This window comes from Antechinus flavipes, chromosome 1 (assembly GCF_016432865.1).
Source record: "Antechinus flavipes isolate AdamAnt ecotype Samford, QLD, Australia chromosome 1, AdamAnt_v2, whole genome shotgun sequence".
Classification (NCBI taxonomy): Eukaryota; Metazoa; Chordata; class Mammalia; order Dasyuromorphia; family Dasyuridae; genus Antechinus; species Antechinus flavipes.
This window is the reverse complement of record NC_067398.1, coordinates 595,002,998-595,025,669: the sequence shown is the minus strand read 5'-3', so window position 1 is coordinate 595,025,669 and position 22,672 is coordinate 595,002,998. Positions and strand designations below refer to the sequence as shown.

At 33.8% G+C, this 22,672-nt stretch overlaps 1 protein-coding gene across 1 annotated transcript in view; it reads left to right on the top strand.

The window, feature by feature from the left end:
• The window catches only part of RSPO2 (R-spondin 2), a 262,417-nt gene that overhangs the window by 154,661 nt on the left and 85,084 nt on the right, over nucleotides 1–22,672 (top strand). Inside the window, exons 4-5 of the mRNA XM_051970983.1 lie at nucleotides 7,208–7,351; nucleotides 8,706–8,894. Coding sequence (XP_051826943.1) covers nucleotides 7,208–7,351; nucleotides 8,706–8,894 — 333 coding nt within the window. The remainder of the gene's footprint in view (nucleotides 1–7,207; nucleotides 7,352–8,705; nucleotides 8,895–22,672) is intronic.

Sequence of the window (22,672 nt, the reverse complement as noted above, 5' to 3'; positions counted from 1 at the left end):
AACTAGGGTGTTGACTATGACTATGAGTAAAGAGAAGGTCATGTACAAGGCATGTTTTTGAGGTATAATAGCAGGATTTGGCAGTTGATTGAAAATGTGGAGGAAAGCGTGAAATCAGAGAAAAGACTCAGATTATGAAACTGGGGGACTAGAAGAATGATGGTGCTTTTCATAGAAAAGGAAGGCTTGAAAGGAAGTGAGTATTAGGGGATAGATGATGAGTTGTGTTTTTAAAATATTGAATTTGAGAGATCTTGGAGATCTAGTGGGAAATGACCCATAGACAGTTGACTATGTAGATTTAAATTTTAGAAGGAGAGATTAGGACTAGAATTGTGAGTCATCTTTAGAGAGAATAATTAAGCTCAGAGGAGTTGATAAAATCACCTAGAGTGTATAGAAAGGGAAGAATACGCAGGATACCATTGTGCCACAGTTCTCTTTTATTGTCCTGATTCAATTTCCCTAATTGTCCTGACTCAGTTTCCCTAAAATGTCCTTACTTGGTTTCCCTGAATTGTTCTGCCTCAGTTTTTAATTGTTTTGCAACAACACCCCTCCCTCCTAATCATGATGATCCAGATAAGGAGAAAGACTTATCTTAGGCATCATCAGAATGTTGGTGTCCTCTCCTTTTTGGTCTACCTCTTATATCTGAGCGACATGTATATATGTCATTGAGAACTCACATTGTTGGCTGGATTCTTGGAAACGATAGTCTCATTCAGCCTCGGAGCCAAACCATGGATCCATTTGGTATCTTTCAAATAAAATATTAGAAACTCTCTAATCTCTATCTTGCCCCAGTTTCTCAGACTTTACATTTTGGAGGCTTCCCACTGAGACATTAGAAAATGAGAGCAGGATTAGAGATTAGAGACCTTCAGTCTCCGCCTTGGGCCTCAGGGCATCTGGAGATCTGGGTTCTTGGCCTAGAGGCTGGCCCTCTGGATTTTTTTCCAGAGTCTCTGGAAAGAGGAGCAGTTTTCAGCCACAACCATACCTGACACCTGATGGTGGACACTCCGTTTCAGCCATTGGAGAATAAGTCTGGATGTTTTAGTACATAATCTGATCTGTTTACCTATTCTGTATGTCTGTGCTAGCATTTGGATTCTCAGAATAATAAAATGTAGATGAGCATTAAATTCTGAGAAGGGTATCATTCCAGGACACTGGGTGAACCCCTCTGTTTGGGTGTCTTCTAAGATAAATCTGGTCTGATCTGACTGAGTGCCTTTTTGGGCATTCTCTGGTTATATGTGTTAAATGTTTTGTTTAATGTTGTAACAATGCAGTCTATGTCTTGTGTGATTTGTATTCTGTTTTCTGTGTGACTTACCTGTTCTGTTGGTTAAAGAGCTCTGCTAAAGGTTTAAATGAATACGAATTAGTCATTTCAATATTGCAGCTGTATATAATTTGCTTGTGCTTTTAAAATTTTTAACTTTTTGCTATTTTAAGACCGGCAGAAGCAGTTTTCAAAGTCAGTTAGTAGGATTTCTAGGGAAAGAGGAATAAAACCTTTTCTGAATCAAATTCAAGCCTGGCCTAGACAGGGCTGGGCCAAGAAGGCCTCTGGAGAACAAAGGAGTTTATGCTAATTGCTTTGAAACTCAGGCAGGAGAAAGCATTTGATTAGAAATTTTAGGATGATTCTGAAATTGTAGGAAATAATTTTACTGTTGCCTATGCAGGCTAGATTTGATTATCTTTTAGCATAATATCTTAAGAACAATGGCTTGTTAAAGAGAAGTTCTGTTAACTTGCCTGAAAAGGGGTCTGGTGCCTCTAATTAGGTAAAGTTTATTGCCTTCTCAAACACTTTGGGTAATTTGTTAACATTATAATTTATCCTTTAAATCCAGCTCTGCTGGACATGTGAGTTTTCATTTAGCTATCCACTGTATTATGAATCTTAATAGTTTTGAAGGTGATTTAGGAGAGACAAGAAGGAAAATTTACATGTGGAAAAAAGTTGGGTAGGGTAGAGATAATGGGATCTTTTGTCTTCAAAGGTGAAGATTAAACTCACCCCCCTGCTATCTTTTGTCCAGGGGTGCTGTTTAGCTTGACTTCCCTCCCTACTGCCTCTTTGGAGGTGGAGTGGGGAGAAGGGTGGCCATGTGAAATCCTCCCCCCACCCCCTACTAAGTGTGTTCCAGCCTGGCTTTGGTAAATGATTTCAAGAGATGGGTCCAATTTTAAATTAATTGACTGAATAATTGTTTCTTTTGATGCATAATGGTTTCTTTGTTTAAGGAATATGGTCATAAATGTGATCTATAATTTGGTAGGGTTATTTCTAAAAACTTAATATTTTTAAGAACTTCTTGGATTCTTTTATGTGGTAGTAGGATATTCTGTATAGGATATTCTATCTAAGTTTTAATTGATTGTTGTGGTATTCTCTTCTTTTTTATAATATGAAGGTTCTCTCTGGGAGCAGGTTTGTTGGGGAGGTAGTCCTAGTATCAGTTCAGATCAATAATCACCCCAAATCACGCCAGGGATTAAAATACAGTCTTTTATTGTCTCTTCCAAAATCTTATCTCCTTCACTTGGGGCTTGGCTAGTTTTCTGGAGGCCTTCTCTCTCCTTAGTTCCAAGAGTTCTGGCCACTAGTGCTTTACCTCTGCTCCCTTCAGCTTCCAACAGCACAAAGGTGGAAGATGGAATGAATCTGTCTTGCCTCCGAGAGAGGGCTTTTGCTTAACTCACTGACTCAACTGAACTCTGCTGACTGAGCTCAGTTGTTTTTATGCTATCTCAAAGGTTGACTCCTCCTCCGAGAGTAGGATTGTGGGTTTGGAGAGTGGGATTATGGGTTTCCTCCCAGAGTGCTTTCTGGTCCTAAGAGCTTCTTGCTTATATGAGCTCTCTAAAGGTGTGGACACAAGCATTGTTTCTATCAGTTCCACTTAGTACCTTATTTCTTCTGGTCCATAACATCTCCTTGTAAGATCAGATCAATCATACTGAACCATGCTAAATTAGATAATTATTGTCTCTATCAACTCTAATGAGTTAACACTTTGTAAGGATTCCAACAGATTGTATTGGGTCATCCTGAGGTCATTTAAAAAGCCTCTGAAAATAAGTTTTTTTCATCATCCTTTTGAAAATTTCTGTTATGAACAATATGCAATTTGGGATATCTGACTATGTATTGGGTATTTTAAAGCAAACTGATTTGTATCAATATAACTTTGGTTATATAGGATTTGTTAATGGAAGTAAAATTTCTTAGGCTTATAGTTAATATTATTTGGGAGTTTAAAAACTCCATTGGGACAATTATCTGGTGTCCAACTGGGTGAAAGTGGCTAGTTATCCTGTATGAGCCTAGGGATCAGTTTTGATTGCTTATATTATAGTTATGTTCTTGCATAGATGATTTCTATGATCAGAGCAATGTTCAATAAGGAATTGTTAGTGCAATTCAATTATATCATACCTTGCTGTTTCCAGTCTGGTTATATGTAATCATTATATCCTAAATATTTAGGCAAATAAGTATTTAGCCTGGTCATCTGTCTGTTACTGAAGATTTGTGTTTTGTTTTTTTAAGGTTTCTAAATGATAAGAGGACAATTAACAATGGTCTGTGCAACCTAACTGCTGTTTTATATATTGAGAATATAGCTGACAGCTATTTGCCTGTCCTGTGAAGGAAACTCATCTCTTCACATAGGAAGCTGCTGGTTTTTCATATTTTGCAGCAGTCTTATGAACCAAATCTTTCTATTTCAGACTGTTCTAACCTTTATTTGTTAGATTTGGGGTTTTGTTGTTATTATTATTGTTCTAGATTTTGGACAAATTATAGATTATTGAATTGCTTCTGGGACATGGATTGGCTCCTCTGAAGCTTTGGTAGCTGTCAGCATGCCACACCCACACCCTGCATGGACTGAGAGCCTCTGTCCATTTCTCAGTCTAAAGCAGTTTTGAATGAGGCTTTGTCCCTTACCCCTGATGGATGATATGGGGGAATTTGGGAACCCTGATTGGGTCGTCTATTACTGTGTGTTTAGGATTTGGGATGGGATTTGTTAAAACTGTGTAACTATTGCTGTTATATTTGAGGGATTTTTTTTTTTTTTTTTTTTTTTTAGGAAATCCTACTGTACCAATCTGTTATATATAGGAATTTTGATTCACTCTTGGGATTTATATGTGGGATGGTTCATTGATAATTTCTTTCCATGAAGAAAAAAAAAGGAAAAGATAGAAAATTGGGGAAACTGTTGTAATTTTCTCAAAATACTAGAAAGAATGGAAATTCTATTCACTTTGCCTTAGGCACTTCTGCCCCCACCCCCTGTCTCACTAGTTCAGATTGAATTGGACATCCTTAAATTTACTGGACTATGATTTACTGGTTATGCTTTAACTTTGAAATCCCTTATTCTATTGGGGTTGCCATGGCAGATTCAGTTTTTGGGATTATTTTTTAGAAACAATCAGAAATCAGACACCTGTCTTGGGACTGGCAATCTCTCAGATCTGTTTCTTTACTTTTGTAATCCTAGTTCCTTACTTAATTGTTCAGCATTCTCAAAGGACCTTGAAGTTTGGTATCAGGCCTCTAAAAGTTCAGGGTTGCCTGCCTTGGTCTAACTGTGCATAATCTGCTCAGAAATCTAATCCTTTCTGCAGCCCTGTCTGTTTCTCTGGACTGGAAGAAGTGGAGCTATTCCAAGCCTCACCTTTCTCCCCTGGAAAGAGTTGCCCCTCTGAATGGGCAGCATGATTGTCTTGAATCCTGCTGCTTTATAAGCAGAGGCTGAGTTAAATACACAAAAGACTGCAGATCACTTAACTCACAGTGAACTATCCATCTCAAACTGCATTCTCTGGCTGAGGTGGTTTCTCACCTGCAGAGGACCTGACATGCTAGCAATAGGGAACCTTTGTACTGCTGATTAACTCTGAAATTATCAAGGAGAGACTTGTTCTTGCCATAAGTCCTTGCATTTTTTTAGTTTTATTTTGGTTTATTTGCTTCACATAGGGTTGGTCAAAATTATGGTTCTAAGACCTTCTAGGCACTTAGAGGAAGGTAATTCAATGATTTGAATATCCAGAAGAGAGAGTGTGGATTGTTGTGCCACTGTTCTCGTTTATTTTCCTGACTTATTTTCCCTAATTGTCCTGACTCAGTTTCCCTAATTATCCTGACTAGTTTCCCTAAATTGTCTTACAAAACTGGAATTGATAGTCCCCATGCATGTATGCGTGTGTATGTATATATATATATATATATATATATATATATATATATATATATATATATATATATATATGTATGAGAAAATATTGTTGGCTGGATTCTTGGAAACGATAGTCTCATTCAGCCCTGGGACCAAACCATGGATCCATTTGGTCCCAGTAAATCTCTCTCTTTCAAATAAAATATTACAAACTCTCTAATCTCAATCTTGCCTCAGTTTCTCCAGCATTACAATATCACCTGGGTAACATCATTAGGGATAGGAAATAGATGACAATTCATCAAAGAAAATTGAGAAGGATTAGCAACTAGATAGGAAAACCTGAAAGAACACTGGAGAAGCAAAGATAAAGGATAATAGATTCAGAGCTAGTAGGGAGGTAGAGTCTTTAGAGTATAATCTTCCAGTTTTACATTTCAGGAAACTAAGGCATAAATAAGTAAATGACTTGACTAAGCTATCACTTCTATTAAATGTCTGAGGTTGCATTTGCATCTTTCTTTCTGAATTAGACTTAACATGTTGTTTGAATATATCATATTCTGAATATTTTTGAATACACTATCTGTGAATGGAGTGGAAGTAAAGGACATGAAATGAGATCATCGAAGAGTTTGTCTTTCTTTTTTTTTAATATAAGAAAGTTAAGGTTGGACATATTGGAAGACAGTAGGAAAGGAGCCATTTGAAAGGGAAGAAGTGGGAGTTTAGATGGGGAAGACAAGAGAGGATGATGGAATTTGTGAGAACAAACCCAAAATCTGAAATAATTTTTAAAAAGAAATTTATTTATTCCAGGTTCTGGAAGAGATAGGATTTAGATGACAGTGCCTGAATATGAATCACATGTAAATAGTTAAGCAAAGTAGCTAAGGAGGGCAATTTGAAAACAGGATAGATTGTTATTGCTATGAAAATCATAAATGTTCAATAAAATTTGTGGGAAGCCAAACACAAAATCTTAGATGAACTTATCACAAATCCTAGGTGTGTGGTAACTCAAAACAATAATATAATAAATTATTTTTCCTACAATGGGATCAATTATGTATGTAGAGAGGGTTGACAAGGTGAAGGACTACCTCATCAGAGACTAGGAAAGTAAGAAGAGAATGAGGAATGAAGTCCAAGAGTTTTGAGCTGAAAGGGAAGAAAAGTAAACTTAAAGATAAAGGGCTTCATTTTCTTAGGAAATCCCCAGAGATCTTCAGTTGAGGAACACTGAAATAAATTGACATATAAGCAATAATGTATTAGTTCATAGATTAGTTTATCCATTTTGTCCTGTTTTTCTGATTCTAAATCTTCATGCTCTTATTCTTTGTTTATTGACAAATTTAATTTAGAAAAAAATTTTCTGTAAAATCATTTTAAGTTTGTTTTCACCAGTGAACCAACTCATCAGTGAAAATTATATGGTGCAAAAAATTAGTATGATCACCTAATTATTGAATTAATATGGAATCATTAAGAAGAATCTTTTTTTTCCTATGTTTTCTGCATTGGATGTCCAAGGAATCTGCAGCATGGGGAAACCGAGTTAATTTGTTGAATGAATTGTTCTTCTTTGTTCATTTTTTTTCTTTAATGGATAGCAAGTAGTTATACCAATTATGACTGCACATGTAGCTATATTGTAATCTTGTTTAAAATTATTTAATTTTTTATTTTTAATTACAGAATCAAATTCTTATTTTTTAAAAAAATATATTACTTAATACCTGTACACAAAATTTAGAACATCCTCATATGGTTGGTTCAGAGCCATTGGCTTTCTTTTTATTATTGTGGTGAGATGTTGGAGGATAAAAAAAGATTTGAAAGAGATAATATTAGTAGAGGTGAAAGGGAAGAATGACAATTTAGTCCATTAACATTTCTGGGGGGGTGATGTTTTGGAGGGGGAGGAGAATATTTGTAAATGAAGTATTTCTTACTCAGAATTTCTCTTTTTCTTAAAAAAAATTTAGGATGCAGAATAGAAAACTGTGACTCTTGCTTTAGCAAAGACTTTTGTACGAAATGCAAAGCAGGATTTTATTTGCATAGAGGCCGCTGCTTTCATGAATGTCCTGATGGTTTTGCACCATTAGATGAAACCATGGAATGTGTGGGTGAGTGGTCTTTAATTTCCTCTAAAACTCTATCCCCTTTTACCACCTTTATCTTTGCTGAACTTTTTGGATTGATTTCCCATTGTCTACTTGAACTACTATATTCAAAACTAAAATTGATGAGTCATTTTGATTTATTGACTTATTAAGATGAATATTCTCAAGCATTTTTGAAATTCTGCTAATAGTTAGCTAGTACTTGCATATGTTCTTATTAAAATGAGTATGTGTCAGCAAAAGTTTAGTACCTATGCAAAATATCTTGCTATAGGTTTTTTAGCTTAATAAAGTAATAGTGAGTTTCCAGAGAGGCATTTTTTCATTTTTGTTTTCCTTTAAAGTTTTTTAAGTGGTATTACTTTAGCTAAGCATTCTTCATTAGGACCATAAATTTCAGAAATTTTGTTCTGACACCACTATAAAAATTTAGCTGCATGAAAAGTTTGTATTTGTATTAAACATATAAACTGTGGTTGTTTAGACCTACATAAAGTAACATGCATCAAGTCTTCCAATAGAATTTTAAGCTTCTGGAGAGCAAAGACTATTTCCTTCTTTCTTTCTTTCTTTCTTTTTTTTCTTTTTTTATTCTGTTTTTGTTTCTGCAGGGACTAGAGCAGTGCTTTAGAAACCTTTGCTAAATGGGATCACAGGATTTTTTTTTCATTGTTTAATAAATTTAAATCTTTGGAGTAGGAAATTTGTAATGTAATCACCCACTATTCATTAATAATCATTATATTAGTACTTAAATTTTTATTGAGATATTCAGAATTATTATCCTACAATTGAAATTTAGTGATCAACTAATTGCTACATTTTGACTAAACAATTTCATTTCAATCAAAATTAAAGTAATTATTTCTTTTGATTTTCTTTGTGGGGTTACATGATGAACTTTGAGGTGATATGCACTGTGCCTAGCACATAGTAGGAACTTAAGAAATGTTTTGGTTGGACAATGTGTGTTACAAGTCTTTCAGCTTCTTTAAATGAAAGCTGAGAAGCCTTTCTTTCAGTGCTACTACTGAAAGATAGTATAAGAAAAGTTGAAAGACTTATACTGGGGGCAAGAACCTTCTCAAAATTGTGGGAAATTATGGGTACCCAGGAAAATATACACATGCATTTAATTGTGTTTATATATGTATAGGTGTATATAAATATATCCATATATACACACATATCCCTATGTAAGGATAGCTTGTGTGTGGGGAAAGCAGAAGGGAACAAAGAGGGACAGGAAGAGGGAGAAGAAGAGGAAAAGGGAGAGGGAGAGAGATGTCTCCCTTATATAAAGTAGATGTTATAGGATTAATCTTTGTAAACTTGTTACTTGTCTTTATCTCAACAGAAGGATGTGAAGTAGGTCCCTGGAGTGAGTGGGGAACTTGTAGTAGAAACAATCGAACATGTGGATTTAAATGGGGTCTGGAAACGAGAACAAGGCAAATTGTCAAGAAGCCAGCAAAAGACACAATACCATGTCCAACCATTGCTGAATCTAGAAGGTGTAAGATGACCATGAGGCATTGTCCAGGAGGTAAGGTTTCATGGATTTCAACTATCCAATGAATTTTTTTTCTTCTAATTTTGTTTATCCCCGTGTAAAGGACTTCTAAAAGAAAATTTCTAATAGGAGTTTAGTTGTTAAGTTCTGCGTAGTATTAGAAGTAGTATGAGACTATGGATTGAGCACTGAAAACAAAAGGACTTAAGTTCAAATCCTATCTCTCACTCATGTGACAATGAGTAATATGAAATTTCTCTGAGTCTCAGTTATTTTATCTATCAATTGGAAATAATACTTGCAATATCTACCTCAAATGGTTATTCAGTGAGGAAATCTATAAAAAGGACTATGAATGTAACTGCTTTAAATAATAAGAAAAAAACTTTTTTTTGATCTGTGGAGAACTTACCTTTCAGGAAAGACCCTTTTTCATCTAATATAGTTTTAATGTATCTTGGAAGAAATAAAGTGCAAGGAAAAGTTTATAGGACATCTTAAGGTTTTCAAGAAAATGGATTCTAACTAAATTCAAGTTTGGTGGCTATTATTCAGTTAAACCATTAAATTAACAAAGTTTATGTAATCTGTGAATAATCCCTAACATCATCAGCTGAATATTTATAAAACTGTGTTTGTATTTGTCATTAATATGCTTTTTTATTAAAGCTTTTTATTTACAAAACACATATGCATGGGTATTTTTTTGACACTGACCCTTGCAAAACTTTCTGTTCCAAATTTTTCCCTCTTTACCCTCATTCCCACCCGTAGATGGCAGGTAGTCCAATATGTGTTAAATATGTTAAAATATATGTTAAATCCAATATATTTATACCTATTTATACAGTTATCTTATTGCACAAGAAAAAATTGGATCTAGAAAGAAAAACAAAACCTAAGAAGGAAAACAAAATGCAAGCAAACATCAACAGGGAAGCATGAAAATTCTATGTTGTGCTTCACAGTCAGTTCCCACAAGCTTCTCCCTGGGTATATATGGCTTTCTTCATCACTGAACAATTGGAACTGGTTTGAAATTTCTCATTGTTGAAGAGAGTCACATCCACAGAGTTGATCACCTTATAGTCTTGTTGCCATGTATAATGATCTCCTGGTTCTGCCCATTTCACTTTGCATTAATTCATGTAAATCTCTCCAGGCCTCTCTGAAATCATCCTGTTGATCGTTTCTTACAGAAGAATAATATTCCATAACATTCATATACCATAATTTATTTAGCCATTGTCCAATTGATGGATATCCATTCAATTTACAGTTTCTTGCCACTACAAAAAGTCCTGCCACAAACATTTTTGCTCATGTGGGTCCCTTTCCCTCCTTTAAGACCTCTTTGGGATGTAATCCCAGTAATAACACTGCTGTGTCAAAGGGTATGCACAGTTTGCTAACTTTTTGAGCATAGTTCCAAATTGATCTCCAGAATGGTTGCATTCATTCACAGTTCCACCAACAATATATGTGTCCCAGTTTTCCCACATCCCCTCCAACATACATCATTATCTTTTCCTGTCATCTTTACCAATCTGACAGGTATGTAGTGGTATTTCAGAGTTATCTTAATTTGCATTTCTCTGATCAATAGTGATTTGGAGCAAATTTTCATATGACTAGAAATAGTTTCAATTTCATCTGAAAATTGTCTGTTCATATCTTTTGACCATTTATCAATTGGAGAATGGCTTGAATTCTTATAAATTTGAGTTAATTCTCTACATATTTTAGAAATGAGGCCTTTATCAGAACTTTTGAATGTAAAAGCAGTTTATTGCTTCTCTTATAATCTTATGTGCATTAATTTTGTTTATACAAAAATAAATTTGTTTATAATATCATTCTTTATGTTTAGATCATGAACACATTTTATCTTGGTATACGATGTTAGGTGTGGGTCAGTTTCTAGTTTCTGCCATACTGGTTTCCGATTTTCCCAGCAGTTTTTGTCAAATAGTGAATTCTTATCCAAAAATCTGGGGTCTTTGAGTTTATCAAACACTAGATTGCTATAGTTATTGACTATTTTGTCCTGTGAACCTAATCAATTCCACTGATCAACTTCTCTGTTTCTTAGCCAGTACTAAATAGTTTTGATGACTGCTGCTTTATAATATAATTTTAGATCTGGTACAGCTAGTCCACTTTCATTTGATTTTTTTAATCACTTCCGTTGAAATTCTTGATCTTTTGTTCTTCCTGATGAATTTTGTTGTTTTTTTTTTCTAGGTCAGTAAAATAATTTCTTGGGAGTTTGATTGGTATAGCACTAAATAAATAGAATAGTTTAGGTAGTATTGTCATCTTTATTATATTCACTTGACCTATCCAAGAGCACTTGATATTTTTCAAATTGTTTAGATCTGACTTTATTTATGTGGAAAGTGTTTTGTAGTTTTGCTTATATAGTTTCTGACTTTCCATTGGCATATAGATTCCCAAATATTTTATATCATCAACAGTTATTTTAAATGAGATTTCTCTTTGTATCTCTTGCTGTTGGGTTTTGTTAGGGATGTATATAAATATTGATAATTTATGTGGATTTCTTTTGTGTCCTGCAACTTTGCTAAAGTTGTGGATTATTTCTAATAGTTTTTGTTGATTCTCTAGGGATTAATATGCTTTTAAAATATTTGGAGTTGGCCTATTTTCTGTGTTCATCCGTCCAAGTGTTGATTATTAATTATATAAGTTACTACAGGATAATAAGTACTTTAAAAATCAATTGTTTAGTAAGAAGGAAGCCAAAACTTTGGCATTAAACCCAGTAGTTATACTGGAATATTCAGTGGTCCTTGCCATCAGCGTTATCATTAATATGCATGGTCCAATATTGAGAAGGGCAGATGAGTTGAGAGGAGAGGAGAAAACTCATCTAGTCTATTAGTAGCACTGAGCTTAGAAGGTTTTTGTTCCTGGCTTTTTTTTTTTTTTTATTTTTAGCAGTTCATGGATTTTTTAAAACTGCATGGCTATGATGCAAGAAGTGAACATATCTGGCTAAATTTCTTTTAAAAAATCCATTTTACACTGCCTCATATACAATATCTATAATACATGGAGAACTCTATTATTTTAAGAGAGATGTCAACATAAGTAATGGGGTCCTATTAGATCCATATTCAGAAGCTTTTCTGTATTTGGTGATTTTGCTATTCAATTAGAATTCCATGCTTGTTTGGTCATTGGGAACAAACTTTATTCATCTGTTTCTTATACTTACAAGGATAGTGTTGTTCAAATAAATTAGGTAGCTTTCATTCAGAATATAATTTTTTTTTTTTTTGTGAAGCTAATAAACTACCTCTTGCATTGTTGAGGATATTTAACCTGTAGCCTTGAGCCTAAAAACAAATGTGAATTGTCCAGGTATTGAGAATAAAGCCTTGCTTTGTGGTAGATTGTTTATATAACATCCTTCTTTCTTTCTCAGTAGTTCTACATCCCATTGTGATCCAAATTAATAACAAAAATCACTCACCAAAAAAAACTTTTAAAGCAAACATGCTTATGTTCAAATAAAGTATGCTGTTTTGTTACAAACTTCATCTTAATACAGTCAATAAAAATAAAATGTTATATAATATGTTATTGAGCTGTTACATTCATTGAAAACTTCAGACGTTTGTCTAAAATGGTATTTGCAGCACACTATATATTAATTGAAAAATAACCTGATGCTACTATTTAAGCAATTTAAATGCAGCCAAAATAGGAGTTCTGAGCAGACTGTTTCACTTGATTTGTTTTAACTCAAGGTTTTATATTCATGTTATACCTTTCAATTTCTTTGACGGAGTTTTCTGTTTTCATTTTTTAAAATGTTACATCATTGTAGTTTCTGAACAATAACACAAATACCAGGATAGTGTAACTCGAGGAAAATGTCAACTATCTTAAAAATGGTGAGTACTATTTTGCAAATTAGGCACAAATTAGCTTGCTTTAATCTAAATTACAATGGAGAGCAATAACACAAAAGTTCCACAGAAATGTAAAAAGATTACAGGAAAAATAGAAATAAACTTTGAAAAGCAGGGACTGATTTGAATCAGCATAATTCTTAAAGAAATGTCCCCTCTTGCCTCAGGAGAGAAGGGAAAAAAAGTCTTTGCTTCCCTGGGTCATGGTGATTAATGGAAAAACAGAAAAGAAAATCACTTTATCCCATTCTCCATCTTGATCTGATTTCACTGAGCTGCTTTGACAAACCATGCAAAAATGTGAAGCCTAATCAGGTTGGGACTATGGGCATTTTTCAGAATTTTCCAACATATGTATGGATTTTCTGCTGTTGCATCCAATCTTAACCTGATTGTGCACAAACCCAGCCTTAACCTTCCTTCACATTAAACACTGTAGTATTAGAATCAGCTGCTTACAATTACTTGCAGACATAAGTTATAGGTCACCATGATGGAATATTCACTTTAAGTGCATAAGATGTTACCCTAAAAAGCTATTATTCAATGAGAATGTAAAGAGCCTTAAATGTGTTTGATTTTTTCCCCTTTAAGCTCAGGATGAAGTTCTGTTAATTGTTAACTGGAATAGACATATGCTTTTTTTCCTACTCCACTATTAGAGCACTGAGGGATATGGATAATATGTTAGGAATTTATCTCTATAAAGTAATAGATATAGAAAATAGATGTAGATCTGTGTAATTAGTTTTATCTTTTTTTAAGTTTGATTTTAAGCTTTTTACTCTCTTTTTGTTTTAAAAAGTTATTTCTCCTCTTGTCTCCTTTGACTGAAAATTGGTTTGTTGTTTTCCTTTTATCTTTAAGAGCATTGTCTTTGGAAGTCAGAAGAGCTGAGTTCTAATCTCAGCTCTGAGATTAATGAGATCTCTGACTATGGCAATCATTTAATCTTTCTGGATCTCATTTTCCTTATCTGCCAAAAGAGTGTTGGATTTCATAATCACTAGGGATCTCTTCCAGTTTTAAAATTCTAGGACTTTATGATTCATAGCCAGGTTTTGCAAATAACAGGTTCTGTGGCTGTTATATAGGGGAAGAGGAAGAGACTTGGAAGACCAACAGCATTGTTTCACAACTAGGGGTCTGGAATATTTTTCAGGAGCTGACTAATGCAGCTGCCAAACTCTCCACAGTTTTCACCCTCCTGATTCAGGAAGGTCTCTGCCTTGTGCACTCAGTCTTCAGATTAAGCAGAATTCCTTCTTGGATACACATGTGGCATCCCAGGAAAACAACAACAACAACAAAAAAAAAAAAAAAAAACATGATGCTGTGTCCAACTATTTCTGAGTTTACTGAGATAGCAAGGGGATGGGGAAAAAAAAAGATAAAAGGAAAATTAAGTAGGAAAGGAATAAGATAATAGCATGTAGACAAAGATGGATATCACAGGAGTGTTTGGTAATAGAACAAAAAGCAACAATTTTGAAACTGAAAAATGATACTGATTATGTTGTAATTTGTAGAACTAACAATACAGGAGCTAATTTAGGTTATTTAACCTGCATTATTGGATTTAATGAATTTCTAGCCACAGTTAGATTGTGAATTAGTCAGTACTTAATAATAGTAAAGAGTGGATATACATTTATTGATCACTATAAATAACCAGGTACATTAACAGAGAGAAATTACATAAAGGTGGACCTACAGAATCATTAAGAATCAAAAAAAAAAAATTTATGATCCGGGGTTTTAGCCACAATAAAAGAAAGAAATGTATTGTAAAGAAAAAAAGCTGCTAGATAGATCTTTGTCAAGTAGGAATTACAAACACTAATTGGTCTGATAGTACACTTGATTTCTCTGCATACCACAGGGATTGGCAATTATATTTGGCTCTTCTTTAAGCCTTTGCTGCTCTCCATTGTGAAGTTTTTCTTTCTCAATGGCAGTCTAATTTTTATCAGTGGGGAAATAAGGTTCATCTTAAAAAAAAAAATTGATGGCTGTTTGTTATACCATCTCTTCCATAATGTTACAGATACCTGTAGCATAGATCCCAGGATTTAAAAAGATCCCAGCTGAAAAAAATGTCAGAATCCGTCCAATGCAACCTTCTCATTTTATAAAAGAGCAAACTGAGGCTTAGGAATGTTAAATGACTTACGGAAGATAGATCAGTAAGAAGCAAAAGGGAAGGAATTTGAATTCAGGCTCTTTAATTTCATAATTCTTTGTATAACATTGCCTTATATAAACTATGCTCTTATGGAATTTGAATGGAAAAGGGAACTTAGAGATCTGTTTGGTTCAGTGAATGGATGATAATTTAGTTAAATTAATGGATGAAGAAACTAAGGCCCATAGAGTACAAGTTATGAAGTTACATGGTTCATGATAGAATTAGAATGGAACCTGGATAGTGGCAATGACAAAAATAGTAAAGATTATATACAAATATAATAGCACCTACTATATCCCAGGCCCTGTGTACATATTATACAAATATTATCTCATTTGTTCCTTATAATTTTTGGTGTCATCATAACTTCCATTTTAAAATAAGTAAACTTGAGACAAGCAGAAGTTTTGGTTATGTAGAATAACATAGTTAGAAAGTGCTTGAACTCAGGTCTTCCTGAATCCAGCCTTGTATTCCATCTACTGTGTCACCTAGCTGTATCTTGTGCAGGTCCTTTTACACCAGGACTTTAGGGATATTGGTCTAAAAGATTGAACAAGGACTTTTCTTTGTGATAATAAGGATTGGAAATTTGCATCATAAAATAATCAATTTGACTAGATAAATATTTAATGCATATTTTATTTGTTTAAAGTCCTATGCTAGACTAGGGACCATATAGGAAACTGAAGGATTCAGAAGCAATCAAAGAGATGGTTTTTGCCCTTGAACCTTATAGTCCAACAGAAGAAATATGATCAATAGATAAACAAATAACTAATATGACACAAAAGAAAAACAGTAGTACTTAGACAGGTAAAGATCCCATCTGTTTGGGGAAAATCAGAAAGGAGATAGCACTTCAGGTAGGTTTTGAAGAAAAGGAAGGGTTTTATCAGATGGACAAGAGAAGTGAATGATATAGACTATCTGGGCAAAGGGAAGAACTACTAGCAAAAGCAAAGAGTTGAGAAAATATGGGAAATGTTCCAAGAAAAAGCAAGAGGCATTGTTTATCTAGAAGTAGGGGAATGGTGGAGATAGATCTAGGACCTTAAGAGGGAGCCAGAGCATTGACAGCCTTTGAGAGCAAAACTTTAAGTTTGGGGAGCTATTGAAAGTTTTTATGTAGACTAGATTAAAGGGGACCAATATTAGGGAAGATCTTATTATCACAAGTAATAAGGGTCTGACTTAGAATGATGACATGAATATGATATGAAGATATGTTTGGGAGACAGAATTAATAGGGCCCAGCAATGAACTTACAAGTTCATAAATCTATTATAGATGAGCAACTGAGGTACAGGAAGGTTAAGTGATTTATTTATATCACTCAGGTAGTAAGTAGGAGGAAAAAAAAAAACATTAGAATTTTATCCCAACTCATTGTAATTCAAATTCAACAAACATACTTTATACAGCACTGGACTATATCTGGGAGTTTTACATAATGGGAAATTCAAGATTTCAGGAAGGTTTTGAGTCTGAAAGACTAATGGCAATGGACTTTCTTTGGTCAGAACTGAGGGGGAGGGAGGAGATTTGAATACCACCACAGAGGCACTAGTTAAGAACAGGCAAATGGATAAGTTCATCAGTGGAGAAGAGGAAAAAAGAGTTTAGAACTCAAAGAATTCCTGAATTTAGTGAATAAAGAGGATTAAGAAGAGACATAAATTGTTAGGGGAAGAAGAACATAAGAATACTACGTTTTGGAAACTAAAGAAGGAGAACATCATAGAAATTAGATTTTAAAGTGGGTTGTGAAAAAGATCACATTTAAGAACTAAGAAAAGATTGATCATTGTTAAGTCTGGACTGAGCTATATGAATAATAATAAAAAAAAGAGAGGATAGAAGCCAAATTCCAAGTCCTTAAGAGGAAATTGATGGTGACTAAATGGAGGTAACTCACAGCCTTTTTGTTTTCTGAAATTCCAATGAAGTAGAGAACCTTTTTAGTTGTTCCTCTATTGTGTCTTCTTTGTTCCAGAGTAGGCTCTGATCTACATATCTGCTAAGTGATAATTATAAAACACTAATATAACATTGCTATATTCCTCAAAAGACTCGTGTTTATTTATACATACATATCTCTGGTGCATTTAAAGTCCTAAACCTACCTTTCCAAATTTATAACAATTAGGATGATAGACCTAGAGAGACAGTAAACCTTGGTTTTATATTTTCTTTTCAGAGGAATATTGGAGGCCACTATGTGCCTACCCTTGGTGTAAGTGACACTTATCCGTTATCTTGGTTGTTAATAATACATGTATTGGGAATGGAGAAATTACTCATTTAAGATCTTAAGTCTTTTTCATTCTCAGTCTGGATGAAGTCTGTTCTGTTAAGGTTGGTTGCTATGCTTCCCTGCTTCATGGGTTGCACATCGGTGTTTTCCTCTGTCTCTAATTGCTTTTTACCAGGATGGTCTATCTGTTCCCGACCCATTTCAACTATTACAACTTGTTAAGTTTTTTCAGGTGTGTCTTTAGTGTATCCTGGCTAATTTTTGGCTATTGAACTTTGCGCTGCTTTCATTTTAGATATAGTTCTTGTTAGCATTAATAATCATTCATCATTTAATCATTTTATGTTAATTTTATGAATATATATATATTTCATCATCTGCTCTCCTGAATAAGCTGATCTTTATCCAATTGCTTGTAAACAAAATGTGGCTTTTAACTTGAGGGAGGCTAAAGGAAATATTCAGTATTTTAGGATTTTACTACTCTTGCTTTTCTAAGAGTGTTTGCTTTTTTTTTTTTTTTACTCCTCTTGCTTTTTCTAAGATGTTTTCTGAGATTATGGTTGTAATTAATGTTTTCTCTATATAAACTTACAGTGACATATGGCTGAAGCATAGGATAATATAACTAAAGGCAGTTGTAGATTGTGATGGATTAAACCGAGAGCAGGAAATATGGACATTTTCAATAGGATAGAGTTAAGAAATATGCCTTAGACATGTGCTTTTTATTTATAGACATTTTGTTTACATTTAGGTTGCAATTTATGTGGTCTACAATATGGGAGCTTGAAAACCATTTGGATATAGGTTTTAATAATTCTTATAGAATCAAGAAGGAAAGCCCGTTATCTTGGTTGTTAATAGTACATGTATTGGGAATGGAGAAATTACTCATTTAATTCTTTAACAACAACCAAAAAACCATCTCTGAAAGGATTTCTACCCTGCTGAGTATTTGTAAATTTATATTTATCTGTGAGGTGGTGATAAAGTGCATTCTAGGAATTTTTCTTTATAATTTATGATAGAATAAACACAATTTGTTACCAGGAATTATGAAGAAAATTTTTTTTTACATATTATAGAGTTAAATATAAATTTCCCTTTATTTCTTTTACTATCTATCTCAGTAACACTGAATATCTATTATCAGTCATTATAAGTCCTTTAAGGACATCTATAAAAGAACATAAAACACTTTTCTAAATCACATCAAAAGAATATGGAGTAGTCAATTAACATTATTTTGCTATTAAATATATGGTTTTGTATTCTCATTCTTTGAAAACCAGTAATCCAGCAATAATATCTTGAGTAGTTTAGCTAGATAGAATACCAAAGTAACCAACTGTCATATTCCCAGACCATTTATAAAGGAAGTTCATTTCTTATAATCAATAAAGCATGGGTAATACTGCAATAAATATACTGATCTTCCTTGTTAATATGTATTGAGAGTAAAACATGTCTCTTTAGTTTAATCAGTGATTTTAATTGCCTCCTCCATCCAATATATGTGTTCTGCATATATGTGGTCTGCTGGCCAGTTAAAGTATTTCAAATTTTAGACTCATACCTTAAGGCATTTATTCCTAGAAGAGTTCTATGAAAATATAACTGTTGCCTATGTGGTATCAGGAAAGAAGGTTTACTCTGGAGTCAGTGGTGGTAGGTTCAAATACCCACTCTGATACTTATTGGTATAATCTTGGACAAATCACTTAACTACCTTTGGCCTCAATTTCTATACTGAAATATATGAAATAAAATGAGGGTATAGGAACAGATAGCTTCTGAGGTCCCTCCAAGTGCTGGATTTCTTAGGTTATCTAGCTATCTCAAGAGAATGCAGAATCTTGAATGAATAGAGCAAGAGAGCAGTAGGCCAAGTGTAATACTTTTTTATATAAAGAAATTTGATATGAAGAAGTCTGATGCCATTTTAAAAAGGAAGCGCTTAGGTGAAAGGCTGGGTTGAGAAACTTAGGGTATCAAGGTCATGCTACATGAGAATGGTAAATAGCTATAGTATGGCAGACGAAAGATAAGAGTCATAAGAAGTCAAACTGCTTGTTTTTGCCTTAACTAACCTTGATGCCAGTCTTCATTTCCAGCAAGGTCAGGGAGGGTCCTCATCATTGGGCAATACTCTTATTCATATAAAGGGTATTATCAGTCCAATTCACTTCAGTCAGTTTTTTAAAATTAAAATTAAGCATGTACTTTGTGTCAAATATTGTTCTACACATTGAGAATATGGAGACCAATTTCAAAATCAAGACAGGTAACTAAACATATTCTCTTTTTGTGGGATGTGGGATCATTCTTCTCCTCTTGCAATGATGACTTAGAAGAACTAATTTCTCTATTTAGGCTACTTTGTGGCACCTTTTAAATGGTGTTGACAAAAAAGGATCAGACTTAGCTAATTTTATTTTCCTGTAAATAGTTCCCTACTACTGGTCTCCTCTTGAGCTGATGTTCTTGGATGTCTGCCAATATCAGATTTTCTTAAGAAGAAAACATTTTAACAGGATTAGGGACAGAGAAACTTGTTCAATTCTATTGTGGCTTTTTATTCTAACCCAAGGGGGTTTGGTTACTGTTCTATTATCAGGCAGAGGTGCTTAGATGACCCTAGAGTATGGACATTAAAAAAAAAAAAAGAAGTCTCTCAGGTAACATTGTATCATTACTTTAAACTAAAATAGGAAGACTGAATTTCATCATATAGTTATTTGGATAGAAAAATGTATTTTGAGGCTGTATTTTGGATTTGATCATTCTCAGTGACTTCAACAGTGGTATTATCTTAGCTGCACTGTGGAAATTTGGACATTAACGTGACTGAATTTTTTAGCAGATCGGTCTAGTTCAGTATTGACTTTTGCCTGGTATTTTTGTTCTGTATACACTGTGCCATAATCAAAATAGGCTCAACAAAAAGCTTTTGGAAAGGGAGAACTTAATTATATCCAAGTTATATTTGTGGTTTCAGTACTGATACATATATAAATGTTTAGTCTTAATTTTCATGTCAATTTGATTATATTCTTATTATTTAAAGAATGACTCTCCTTTGAAATGATTAAAAAATTGAAACTATTGCAATACAAAATTTATTGGAAGGTTTTGCTCATTTTCTTTGATATGTTTCTATGACAAGTGTAGCTACTCTGTGAACTATGAAAAAGACTATTATATGTAATAAAATACTTAGAATACTGACAAGATATTATATGTTTAGATATATAGTGGCCTCTAGTGATCATTTTTGGTCCTCCATAATAGGACTATATCCAGTTAGTGCTTAGTGACTAAAGAAGGCATCCCAAGGAGCTTCCTGTCCTTACAAAAGATAAAAATAATATGTACTTAAATAGTCAGCAAACTCTTATAGTATTAGCATAGTAAAGGGAATAATAATAGTAATATTGGCTGACATTTATATAGCATTTACCAAATGATAGGTATTATTATTATTTCATTTGAACCTGAGGACAACCTTTTGAAGTAGATGTTGTTATTATTCCTATTTTGCAGATAAAGAAATTAAGAAACTAAAAAAAAAAAAAGTTGTCACTTGCCCAAGGTCACACAGCTAGTAAATATCTGAATCAGATTTGAATTCAGGTCTTCTTGACTCCAAGTGTGAATATTGCACTACCCAATTGCCCATTAATAGCTAGCATTTACATAGTACTTTACAATTTACAAAACAGTTTATATATATTATCTCATTTTGTTCTCACAATAATCCTAGAAAATAAGTGTTATTTTCAGTTCCACTTTATATAGGAGGAAATTGTTTGAAGGAGTTAACTTGTGTCCAAGTTGACACAACTAAGTTTTAAAAGCAAAAGGTACTCTTATTATCAGCCCTGTTTTACAGATGAGAAAGCTGAGAAGACAAATATCAAATGAATTGTCCAGTGTCTTAAGGACTGTCCTTTTCTATATAACTAGAAGAGATATAAATATAAAAGATATAAAAATAAAATCTGTCATTTAAAAACAAATCAACTAAGTCTGGTTTGGCAGCTTCATTCTCATTCCTTATTCTTAATCAACTTATATATCCAGTCAATTTTCAAATCCTGTGTCTTCTATCTTTTCATATATAGTTCCTACTCTCCATGTGCAACTATTGCAGAGCTTTCATCACTCCTAACACTAGGATATTGCGATTGCCTCTTCTTATTTGTCTCCTTGAAAAGGGGGTTCCATTCCGTTCTGTCTTTTCTAGAAGAATTGCTTGCTGTAGCTTCCTTAGTTTTATCACTTTTTTCCCCACTATCTCTCTTCGCTTAACTGCCTCCTTACCACCTACAAACATGTCCATGCCTTTCACATAATGAAAATTCTTACTTGATCCTTCCATCACAACTACCATTCTATAGTTCTTCTTCACTTTCTGACTAAATACTTTGAAAAGACCAACAATAAATGCCTGCATTTTTATTCCTCTAACTCACTTCTTAATCTCTTATTATCTGGGTTTCAAACTCAATATTTCAATGAAACTTTAAAAAAAATTATCAGTGATGTTTAGACTGCCAAATCCAATGGCCTTTTCTTAATCCTCATTCTTCTTCACCTCTTTGCAGTCTTTGATAGTGTTGATTACTCACTTCATGATATTCTCTTCTCTGGTTCTCATCATACATATTACATTATTCCTCAGTCTTCTTTTCTAGATCCTCATCCAGGATGTATCATCTAACTGAAGATGTCTCATGGAATTCTATTACTATCCCAGACCTTCTCCTTATCTTCCTTTATACTACTTTATTTGGAGTTCTCATTTGTTCTTGCATCTACAACTTCCTTTTAGACATCTCAAGTTGAATATCTAATAGATATCTTATACTCAATATGTCCAAAATGGAATTCAGTTTGCCCCCTCCCCCCATCTTCTTCTCCCTTCATAACTTTCCTATTACTATCAAGGGCAACACCACCTTTCCAGTTTGTCAGGCTCGTGAATTAGGTGTTATCTTCAACTCCTCATCATCATTATTATTATTTACTACTTATAACTAACCTATTCTCAGTTCCATCCAATTTTATCTTAAATATACTTCTTGGGTTCAAGTTTTGACCCATGAATTCTCAAAAGCTTCTTGCTAGACTGGCATCAGCATTCTGTCCCCAAAGTCAGTGTGACCTGAGTCTGGGGATTGTGCCATCTGTGACTAGAATTTAAAAGGACAAATGAAACAGAAAAAAAATTCCAGGTCTATTTCTTGGAGTCATGGGGTCAAAGAGGGGGAAGGGAAGGTAACTTTCTCCCACCAGTCCAAATTCAAAGTACCTATATTGGGAATAGAGGAATTTTACCCTCTCAGTCATTGCCAGGAAGAGAGAAGGAAACTCCCAGTTTAGTACTTTGAAAGATCCAGCTGTCTTTGTTTTTGCTTTT